General features: G+C 42.1%; 1 protein-coding gene across 1 annotated transcript; it reads left to right on the top strand.

The window, feature by feature from the left end:
• The first annotated feature begins 6,978 nt into the window (after positions 1–6,978).
• Positions 6,979–8,259, top strand: LOC142518628 (ethylene-responsive transcription factor 3-like). Its single transcript, XM_075621421.1, has one exon. It carries the CDS (start codon positions 7,285–7,287, stop codon positions 7,951–7,953), a length of 669 nt encoding a protein of 222 aa, XP_075477536.1. The 5' UTR covers positions 6,979–7,284; the 3' UTR covers positions 7,954–8,259.
• Positions 8,260–11,988: the final 3,729 nt, after the last annotated feature.

Below are 11,988 nucleotides of genomic sequence, written 5' to 3'. Positions count from 1 at the left end.
TGGGAGAATATGACATTGAGTACAAGCCTCGGGTTGTCATCAAAGCACAAGCCTTATCAGATTTCTTATCAGAAATGGTTCAACCCGAGGAAGAAGAAGTATGGAAAGTATTTGTGGATGGGGCGTCTAACTTTGCTGGATGTGGAGTAGGAGTTGTGATAATATCTCTCCCGGGAGAGAAGATAAAATTGGCACTGAGGATTGACTCCCGGGTAACCAACAATGAAGCCGAGTACGAAGCCGTCCTGGTCGGTATCCAAGCTACCCGGGAAGTCGGAGCTTCCAGGATTATTCTATATTCTGATTCGCAACTCATTACTCAGCAGATAAAGGGCGTGTATGAAGCTAAGGATGACAGAATGCTAAAATACTTACAGCTCATCAAAGCCCGAGCAGAAGTCTTTGCGGATTGGGGTATTGAGCAAATACCCTGGGAGGAGAATGGCGAGGCAGATACCCTGGCAAAAATGGCTGCTTCCTTATCGGAAGTTAGCACGCGGGAAGTCTAGCACATTTCTCGGTTGATCCTTTCCACTGAGGAAGAAATATTACCATTACCCGGTGACTCCTGGATGACACCTCTTATCAAGTTCATGTTAAATAATGAATTGCCCGAGGACAGAACCCAAGCTCAGAAGACTAAGAGACAAGCTCCTAGGTTTGTTCTCTTAAATAATATGTTGTACAGGAGATCATTCCAGGGACCTCTTTTGAAATGCCTATCGGAGAAAGAGGTGGATTATGTCCTCCGAGAAATTCATGAAGGATGTTGTGCCGAGCACCTCGGAGGAATGTCTTTGGCTCGAAAAACAATGCTTGCTGGTTTCTGGTGGCCAACCTTAAGTCAAGATTATGCTCGGGTGGTCCAAGCTTGTGAGGGCTGTCAACATCACTCGAATTTTAAGCACAGCCCGGCCACCCTCATGAAGCCTATCTGGGCATCTTGCCCCTTTGATCAATGGAGCATGGATATTGTGGGTCCGTTCCCAATTTCCCGGGCTCAGAAAAAATTCTTGTTAGTAGCTGTTGATTACTTTTCAAGTGGGTGGAAGCGGAGCCCTTGGCAAAAATCACTGAGCAGGAGGTATTGAAATTTCTGTGGAAGAATATCGTGTGCCGGTTTGGAGTGCCTAGAAGAGTGATCTCGGACAATGGGAGACAGTTTCAGGGCAAAGGAATTACGTCGTGGTGCAGGGAAATGAAGATCACTCAATCTTTTACCTCCGTTGCATATCCTCAAGCTAATGGCCAGACAGAGGTTGTCAATAGAATTATTGTACAAGCACTAAAGACAAGGCTACAAGGCAAAGGAAAGGATTGGGTGGAAGAATTACCCAGTGTTCTCTGGGCTTACAGAACTACTCCCCGGGCACCTACCCAAGAAACTCCTTTCAACTTGGTATATGGTTCTGAAGCAGTCCTCTCAGTTGAGATCAGACAAACTTCTTCCCGGGTAGAATCTTACACGGAAGACAATGACCAAAGCAGGGCCATGGAATTGGACTTAGTGGAAGAAAGGAGAGACCGGGCATTCATTCGCATGGAGGCATACAGGAGCCGGGTTATGAAATCATATAACAAAAGGGTCCGAATCCGAGACTTCCAAGTAGGGGATTTAGTCATGAAGAAAGTCAACCATGCTGGGGATGTTGGGAAGCTGGAAGCTCGGTGGGAAGGACCTTATAAAATCACCCGAAAAGTCAGCTCGGGATCATTTTATTTAGAAGATGCTCAAGGACATCTCCTCAAAAGGCCTTGGAATGTATTTAATTTAAAGAAGTACTATGCATGACAGATGTAATTATTTGATGGAAGAAATAAATGAAAGATATATTTTCTCAAAGAATGTTATGAATGTTTCTGTTATCTTATGACGGGAGGTACTAGGCTCCGGTCGTTGAAGAAAAGCCCAGGGCACTACACCCTGACTCGGGGCACCACACCTCGACCATTCCCAAGTCTCGGGACATGCTTTCCGACCCAAGGCTCCGTACCTTGGTTCTTAAAAGCCCAGGGCACTGCACCCTGGCTCGGGGCACCACACCTCGACCATTCCCAAGTCCCGGGACATGCTCCCCGGCCCAAGGCTCGGTACCTTGTTTCTTAAAAGCCCAGGGCACTACACGCTGGCTCAGGGCACCACACCTCGACCATTCCCAAGTCCCGGGACTTGCTCCCCGGCCCAAGGCTCCGTACCTTGGTTCTTAAAAGCCCAGGGCATTACACCCTGGGTCGGGGCACCACACCTCGACCATTCCCAAGTCCCGGGACATGCTCCCCGGCCCAAGGCTCCGTACCTTGGTTCTTAAAAGCCCAGGGCACTACACCCTGGCTCGGGGCACCACACCTCGACCATTCTCAAGTCCCGGGACATGCTCCCCGACCCAGGATTTCATACCCTGGCCAACTCATACGATGCAAAGTCTTTATGCCTTGACTTAGAGGGTTTATAACTCGAACATCAATTAGAGTACAAGGATTATTATGCGGATTCAAAAGTTTAGCAGCCCGGCCGCTTATTGAAGTTCCCGGTTATTTCTCGACACTTAGAAATCTTTTAACTTATTGAAATATGAATATTGTGATTATGTTAGAAGATCGGGTATATGGAAGGTTGTTACTACAATAAAGATGAAAGGAAAGTAAGATTTCATTAATAAAGTGCCCGGAGGCAGAAAAGTACAAATTACTAGAAAAGAACAATAATCACAATCATATTCTAAGACTACTGCATTTGATGGTTTCCCGGCCTCCTCGGGAGTCTTCTCAGCCTTCTTATTAGTAGCAGCGTCCTTGGGAAGGGAGTCGATGGCTTTGTCAATATCCGGGAAGCCTTCATTGTCCACCGGGATTAAGCCCTCCTCCTCAAATTGTTCTTGGCATTTTTCAAAATCGACTTTGAAGTAGTTGTAAGACTTGTCTTCAACAGCCGCTTGAAATTCTGAAGATTGGAGGAAGACTGTTCGCCACTCTTCGTGAGTCAGCTGCAGCAGCCCAAGCTTGTCCTCGGCCATAACGGCCCGATATTGCTGGGTACTAGCTTCATCCTCCAGGTAGCGAACCCGGCCTTCAAGGAAGGAGATCTGTCTTTGAAGGGCTTCTTCCCGGGCCAGGCCTTCATCCCGGGCAATGTTCGCGGAGGCCAGTTGCTGATTAGCCGTGTCCAAAGAGGCCTGGAGCTCGGCAGTTTTTTCCTTGTGGGCCCGGGTAGCCTGGGCCAGCTCTCCTTGCATTTTACCGAAGAGATCTTGACTGGCCTTAACTTGTTTACCTTTCGTTGTGGCCACTGCTGCCACTTCTTCAAAGACCGAGACTATCATCTGGGCAGCCTGTACAAAGCAAGTTATAAAAAAAAAGGGGAGAGGGAAAGAGAGAGCATAAGAGCTTACAGACAGAAGCCGGTTTGATCCTTCCAGGAACTTAACACTGGCAGGAGCACTCTTCAAGAATACCGCCTTAGCAGGATTGAGTATCTGCTTAAGGCGCCTAACACCGGTGGCAGTAGCCCCCTCAAAAAAGATATTAGCCTGGGTAGGCTGATCAGTTTGAGGGAGCTCTCGGCTAGGGGCATCCGAGGAGTGTAGGCGCTGGGGAGATGATCGATTAGAACGGGAAGTGCCCTGGTCACCTTCCGGGAAATCTTCCAGAATGATCGACTTGGGGACTGCGACAGCTTTTCTCTTCCTCCGACTGAGAGGAATAAGATCTTCAGCATCCTCTGTTTGCTTGGCCGCAACCCTAGAGCCAATTTCCTCTTGAGCCCGAGAAGCATTAGCCCGGGCAGCTTCAGTTTGCATAGCTGCCTCCTCTTCAGCCCGCCTCTTCTCTTCCTCGGCAGCTGCCCGACGAGCCGCCATTTTCTTCTCTTGGGCCGTCTTTTCAGTTGCCCGCCTCTTGGCAAAAGCTGCCTGCATCTCAGAATTATCTGCATATGGAAGTGACAGGGTTATAAAAAATTAAGCAAGTAAACTGAGAGATAAAGGTACAGGGCAGAAAAGAAAATTACCGGGTTGAGAGCCCGAGCCAGCCACCTCGTCAATTACCCGATCCACGGGGTCCTCAGCCCGGGAACTCGACCCATAGGCCTCTAAGTTTTCTTCTGAGATAAGGATTGAAGAAGAGTACTTACGCCCCTCCACCAGGGTTTGACTCACGAGGAAAGGCTCCTTGAATTTGTAGGATTGGGGAAGGGAAGTTTGTTGAGGAAGGGAAGGAAGAAACCCTGTCAGACATGGCAGAGGACCCGGGAGTTGGATATAGAAAAATTTTCCTTTCCATCCCTTTTGAGAGGAAGGGATGTCATCAAGGAATCGAGCATTTAGCTGGGCAGTCAGGGAAAATGCATTATCCCCAAGCCGACAAGAGAAGTAATAGTGAAGGATAAGGGGGGTGATGAGAAGATCGTTCATCTTAAAAAGGACATAGGCCGATGCCATAATCCTAAAAGAGTTGGGATTAAATTGGTTAACCGGTACGCCAAAAAACTTGGCGACCGAAATATAGAAAGGGTGGACGGGAAATCGGAGACCGTTCCTAACCTGGTCCCGAAAGAAAGTTGTGTACCCGGGAGGAGGGTTATTGGCTCTATCAGAAGGCCCGGGTATCAAGATAGAAAAAGTAGAAGGAATATTGCCCAAAGCTCGGAAATCCTCATCTGCCCCCGAGCGCAGTATGCTGCTTAGGGAAGAGAACCAAGGAACTCCCGGGATTTCAGTAGGAGGAGGGCTCGAAGCCCGGGCTTTACCCATACCCTTGCTCTTGGCAAGAGCTCGGGAGTGGCTATAAGTAGAAGGTTTCGAAGAAGTTGGTTTGGTTTGGTTTGGTGAGCTGAAGGTTTTCTAGGGGGCTGGGTGATAGAACGACGAGGGGGAGACGGAGAGGAGTCAGAGCGCAGCGCGGTGGACTCTACACTAGGCGAGACTCGCACATTGGCTCCTGATGTAGAAGAAGTTGAATTAGACATTTTGATAAAGAGAAACTTACAAGCAAGGGGGAGAAAAGCGGTAGGAGATTGCCGGAGGAGGATGATTTTATGCGCCGGAGATCGAGAGGAAAAATCACAAGAGCTTCCGCAAGTTTTTAAATTTGAAAGTGATTTTTGAAAAATAGGTGAGTTAATATATATAGGCGGTGGTAAGAGATCTCGGCCATTGATCCAGATGCACGTGGACGATCAGGATGGATCTAGAAAATGGTGCGAGCAAATGAAAGGACATGTACGGATATCGAGGAGACATACTCATTATTGCCTCGGAATATGAAACGATTTTTCGGCGGTATAAATGCTAAAGCCTGTGTCATAATGACACCCCTTAGATTACTCGAGAATACTAAATGACACTACACTTAAAGCCCGGGAGATATGAGGCCCCGGCATCTTACTCGAAAGCCCGGGAGATATGAGACCCCAGCGTCTTATTCAAGACTCGGGTTGTAGCAGACCCCGATATCCCATTTCATCTATTGGATATTCAAAGCCCCGATGCTCTTACTCACTCTGAATTATATTTCAACAAAATAACAAGCATGACTGATCGGGACAGCGAGTCAAGCTCTAGCCCGACTATTTTAGGGATGGGTGGTGATACCCCATTAAGTATCCGGGTCAGCATCAACCCGGTTTGTTACTTGGATGGCCGAGATCATGACCCGTGTACCGGTTAATGTTTCCTAAAGATCCGGGCAAGGCTTCTCGGGCATTGTGGCTCTGCCCGGGCTCTCTACCAACAGCCCGGGCCCTCACGGAACAACCCGGGCAGTCTACTAACCCGACGCTTCTCACCTTCCCGGGCAGTCAAGAGCCCAGGCTATCTTATGAGTTCCCGGGTACATTACCACTTGGACAACCTCGATAATTGCACCACACTCGAGTATGATTGATACAATCCGTCTAATCTGTCAGAACTACTTGGACTTGGAGTGTCCTAGAAGCCATCAGAAGCTAGAGTATGGGCAACCGACTTACCATACTTAGTAGGTGGCACGAGAATCGAGGTATCTACCCCATTTTCTACTATAAATAGGAGGTATTAATATCATTTAATGATTCTGAAATCTTTGAACTCTAAAGCACTTACATATTTTATCTCAAATATTGCTTGTGTTCATCTTCAACCTGCTGACTTTAGCATCGGAGTGGCCACGCCGGACACCCATCCGGCGCCCATTCACGAGTTCTTTTCATTATTTGCAGGTGCTATCACAGCCATTATCCTCACTCAAAATTCCCAAACATTATAAATTGCTGATCTGATCCGTTGGAGCTTCTTACCCGGCTCACCCATTTCAGCGAGATCACATCAGTCATCATTTTTTAACACCCTCATTTGCCGTGGTGACAAAATTGGAGTGTTCAATACTGAGATGCAACTTATTTATTTGATGTGCGGTTTTGATATTATCAATCAAGTTCATGAAATGAATTTCACCGCAGCGGTATGTATCCATGTCAATACGATTGATGAATAGTATATAAAAAATATACACACATGCACCATGAGGTGGATGATAATTTATCTAAATTACACATATAAACGAGATTTAGTCTTAAGGTCTCATGGATCTTTGGCATCTCCTTTGTCACTAGGTCTAGCTATTAAAGAACATTCGTTAAAATTGGATTGATGGTTGGCAAAAAAATTATAATATCTATGTTCACGAAATATGTATTTCGTGTATTTTATACTATTGTACAGCTTCGTTTAAAACTCCGGCGTGAATGATGGGTGGCCATCGATAAAAAGCCGTTTAAAACGACATTACCAATCCAGCTCCGAGCCTGACCCCACTAGTTAATTAATATATATATATTTATATCAAAAACATTATTTTTTAATTTCTACAGTTGTATACGTTGTCACCATTATGATTGAATAAAAGAACAAAAAGAAAAAAACGAGGGATTATTAAAGGAGATCTGGAGTGATTAGAGAGGGGCGATTTTGTCTTTTGGTGTGGAGGGATCGTGGAATATTGGTGAAAGACGAGGTCGATTTGTGGGGCGCGTGAGAAGGTAGAGAGATCGATAAAGCAATTCCTCTTCCCCCCACCTAATATACGTTATAATTTTAAATTAGGCTAAAATAAAAGCAATTTTCATCCTTTCTTTTACCTGCAATAGAGAGAGGATTCTCGAAATGAATAGGATTGCCAAATTCTAATTTATTTCTTTCTGGGTGCTTGTATATATGTGTTGTTATTGTTGATTATTTCTTTTTCTTTCCTGTATCCTTTTTGTTTTGTAAATTTTGGCTTGATTTGTGTGTTCCATCTTTGAGTTGGATCATGCGGAAAGGCAGAGTAGCGGCGGCGGTTGACGGCGGAGAAGCTAACGGATCTGGGGGATCTAAGGAGATCAGATTTCGTGGGGTGAGGAAGAGGCCATGGGGAAGATTTGCTGCGGAGATCAGGGACCCTTGGAAGAAGACCCGTGTTTGGCTCGGCACTTTCGATTCGGCAGAGGACGCCGCTCGCGCCTACGACGCGGCGGCTCGTTCCCTTCGTGGTCCCAAGGCCAAGACCAACTTCCCGTCGCCAATGGATGGCACTGTTTTCCCTGTTTTTAACCCGCAAAAGCCTAATCAACCTCGAATAAACAGTAACCCACACGATCCGTTTGTAGATTCTCGGTTTTACCCCATGCTTGCCCATCAGAGGCCGACGTCCAGCGGCATGAGCAGCACCGTAGAATCTTTTAGTGGGCCACGGCAACCGCCGCCTCCGCATCTACTTGGGCATCAGAGGAGACATCCAAGGTCGCCTCCGGTTGTTTCCGATGATTGCCACAGTGACTGTGATTCATCCTCATCTGTGGTAGATGATACTGAGTGTGATAACGCCTCATCTTGTAAAAAACTCTTGCCTTTCGACCTCAACATGACACCACCTGTGGACTCTTCTGCTGATATGGATGCTGACCTGGAAGATCTCGCTTGTACCGCCCTCCGTCTCTGAGTTGTTTCAGATGATGAGGTCGGGAGGAACTCATTTGGTTAATTTACTCATTTTGAAAAAAATTATTTAAGGGAAAAAAAACCAACAAAATATGAAGAAAAAAAGTGAGAGGAGAGCTCATAGACAGGGTGGAGGCCTGTAGTATTATGTGTTATAGCAGCTAAGAAAACTCTTGAGGATCTGTTTTCCTACGAGTGTTTGTTGTCTGATGAGAAAATTTTATTTTATGTTTTATGGATAATAGAGGATATAATGATGGATACTTGGGCTTGTTGTTAACTTAATAACAGTCTACTTTCGAATTTATATGAATCCCTTGGTATTGGACCATTCCGGTGACTAAGAATTAGGTTTAGAATCATTCTGCGTCTGTTTTTCCGCTTATATGTGGGGTTTTGAACATACTGGTTTTGCAATCCCTGTTATTCCAATTTCTTGATGTGAACATAGAAATTTTTAATGTCTTGGTGTTACTGATCCTATCATGGATCGATAAAGCTACCAAAGTTGTAGATCCACTGATGTTTTCTATTTTTCTTGACTAGGTTAATCTGGATATCTTTTGCTGTTTCCTTGGGTTGATGATATTCTGGTTAGCTGGTATTTTTATCTTATGGTTTGACCCATGTTAGGGTTTACATTTGAGAATTGTTTGATGAGAAATGATGTGGGTTTCTTTGCATGAAATGATCGATTTCATGATAATTTAAATTATCTTTCCATTTTTGTTTACAATTTTTCCCTCTTCGATTAAGTATAATGTTTAAGAGCTGTTGCTTTGTTAAGAAGTGGTTATTGAAAACCCATAATGAGTGAGAGTTGGCTCAAGTTTAGGCGAGTTGCTGCTTTTATGTCTTGTTGCAAGCTAAGGTGCTTGATTTGGATGCACTATTACATAACGCGGATTCATTTTCTCTCATAGACTAACGAGCATTTATTTTATAGTTGTCCAGTGGTATATAATGCATTTTTGTTGAATTACGTGTTCAACTTTTCTTTAGAATGTGGTGTGATCACCTTGTCCTGATCATGGGTGCGATAATATTTATGAGCCCTAGTGTGCCTTGCTCTTATAACAACCATGATCGAGAATCACTGCCTTCGGGTTTTACTTATTGAATCTTCTTACACTCTTTATCTAAACCAGGTGTGTAAATTTATACTGGTATCATTTGTTTCAACGCACCTTGTCTCACTGAAGGCATAAATAATGGGAGTAGTTATTTTTTTTTTGATTCACTGACATGCTAGTACTGTTGGAGTTTTATTCATATCAACGTGAATGACTTCACTCAATGACTTGACATGTTTGTTATGGTTCCCGAATATTTTCATTGATTTTTTACTCCTTCAACCCAGTGGAAGTCATGATCAATGCATGTGAGTTTCAAATGTGTGGAATTTGTCATATCTCGTTTTCATTTTGTGTTGGTGACTTCTAGTTGGGATTTCTCGCTGGTGATACCCTCAATTGATGATTCCATATGTGAATTTCTCTAAAATATACTCTATTAGAAAGAACTAATTGTTCATTTGGGGATCCTAAAGTCTGATATGTACAATGGGTATTAGATTGAAGACATCTGTTGGGAGTATACCAATTATTGTTGTATTCTTCAAAACAAGACCAGAATATTGTGTTTTATTGTACTGCATTGTGTGATGGTGACTGTAATATTTACTGGGCTTTTGCATCTACTAACAGTGAACCGAGGAAGGCTCGTCTAATTTCTTCATTGCCGTGAGGTTTTCATGTGCCTAATCATATATCCTGGGAGGGTTCAAGTGTCAGAAATTTTTCTGAAGCTATTATTTATGGCTGTTTGATCTACAGAGGAACAGTCTTACTCCTTTGCTCTCATTTTCTCTCCAAGCTTTCATGTAATCCTCCTTTTCCCTCGTCATCTAATAGCAAGCTTCTCTATTGCTGTTTCAAGTGCTTCGAAGAAATCTTGAGCAAATCCATTGAAGAAATCCCAAGCAAATCCAAGGTCTTCTCCTTAGCTCACGTCGAACTAACAGACTGTTCTCGAAAGAGATCTAAAAAAGTTCAATTTTTTTGTGCGTTAGTTGTATAATGGAATCTGGAGCTGATCCTTCCAACACAATAATGGTACGCAATGACTTCTTCTACCAATTTCCATATTTTCTCATTCTCTCTGATAAATTCTACATCTGACTCACTGCTGTGCGAATTGAGAAATCCTTAACTAACACAATGATTTACTCCAACAGCCTATTTTCCCTCCCTCCTTTTCTCCTTTTATATAGTACAACTTCCATACATCCCCAATAAAATCTCACCCCTAGCAAAATCATCTTGAGATTGATCCTTGAGGCAAATTTATAAATACATCATAATTATAATGTGTTTTTGATTGAACCTCGTGTTCTAATTAATAAATTAGGCCAACAATTATTACTTCATTCGTATCTATTCTGTAAATGCCACATTCAAAATAGAGAACTTGATTTTTAATGATGATTGATTTTTATTTGAGAGCTGGATTTTTTTAAATTCTCAAAAACTTGTTCATTAAAGGGGGGGAAAAGCAATAGAAAACTTGACACAAAATATTTAAATCATGGTACATCATCTGGGATTTCAAGTCCTTTATGCCCAAAACCCAGTACAAATTATGAAATTTTTGGTAATTACAGAATAGAGCCACGAAGTCGTTCTTTCAATTTCATAATAAGTATATCAAGAAGTTCTTGTTCTAAGTAGAAATACCATGTTAATTATCCTAAATATATAAAATAAGGTTATACATATTTTTTTCATACCAATAAACAGTTGATAATGTGTGCCACATATAGGATAAATGATTGAATTATCTTTGTTTGTCATTTTCTGGATAATGTTCACATATATTATAATTTCTATGATATCACATGTTTATTTCTACGATTATTTGTCAGCATCAATTAAATCATTAATTATTTATCTTACCTCGATCAAATCATTGAATTTAAATTACAATGTCATCATTAATAAATAATATTATGAATATTTTATTAATGATTAAAAAGACGAAATAATAATTTATCATTTTATCTCAAATTTAATTAATCAAATCAAACAATTATTATTTATTAATCCAATCAAATAATGTATTAACTATATTTTTTTATTTGTTTTATATTTATTATATTATTAATTTACATATTATTATCATATCTTTAACTTAAAACCATGCGTTATACCTAACCATTATTGCCAATCTCTGATTCACTTGCTCCAATGCTCAGCTTAGTCTAATTGTTAACCAAATTAGATATTTGTGTGTTTCGATTTCACAAGATCGGGGGTAATCGGATTTTTTTTAATTGATTAGTGGCGACAAATTGTCTCATACGTTAATAGTCAAATTATATACTTTTAATTTGTATTCTCCAATTTTTTTTGTTGGACCTTGCCATCAAATATTCTTATATATTCGAATATCCAATTTATATGTTTTACCCAAATTAGATACCTTTTTCACTTCAATTTCACGAAAAAACACCCACAAATTTTTAAATAAATATTGACATCAAATAGTCCAATGTTTTTCAATGCCCAATTTTCATGTTCTAGGTTTCAATTTATTTATTTTATTGTTACACTAATTAGATAATTTTGTACTTTGTTGTAGAGGTGGGCGTTTATTTTCGGGTATCGGATACCCGATCCGACCAGATCGGGTCGGGTATTTTTTTTAAAAAACGGGTTTGTCGGGTACCCGATACCCGAAAATAATTTTCGAGTTCGGATTCGGGTATTTTACTGATATCCGATCGGGTACCAAATTTTTTTTTTATAAAAAAATTATGGGTCTATCCGTCTATGCATTAAAAAAATACATGTATATTTTTTTGTGGCTAGTCATAACTAGGGATATCAATGGGTCCGAGTTTTACCCAGACCCGCAATGGACCCGCGTATATGGGGTGGGTTTGGGCATACTAAATGGGTCATAGGGTGGGTCTCGGGTCCAATTTTTCAGACCCCGTCTGGATATGAGGCGGGTCATGGGTCCTATAATACCCGCC

This window comes from Primulina tabacum, chromosome 11 (assembly GCF_025594145.1).
Source record: "Primulina tabacum isolate GXHZ01 chromosome 11, ASM2559414v2, whole genome shotgun sequence".
Lineage (NCBI taxonomy): Eukaryota > Viridiplantae > Streptophyta > Magnoliopsida > Lamiales > Gesneriaceae > Primulina > Primulina tabacum.
This window is presented reverse-complemented; position numbering and strand designations above follow the sequence as displayed.

Coding starts and splice junctions, on each gene's coding strand:
- LOC142518628 (XM_075621421.1), top strand. CDS start 7,285: ATGCGGAAAGGCAGAGTAGCGGCGGCGGTTGACGGCGGAGAAGCTAAC.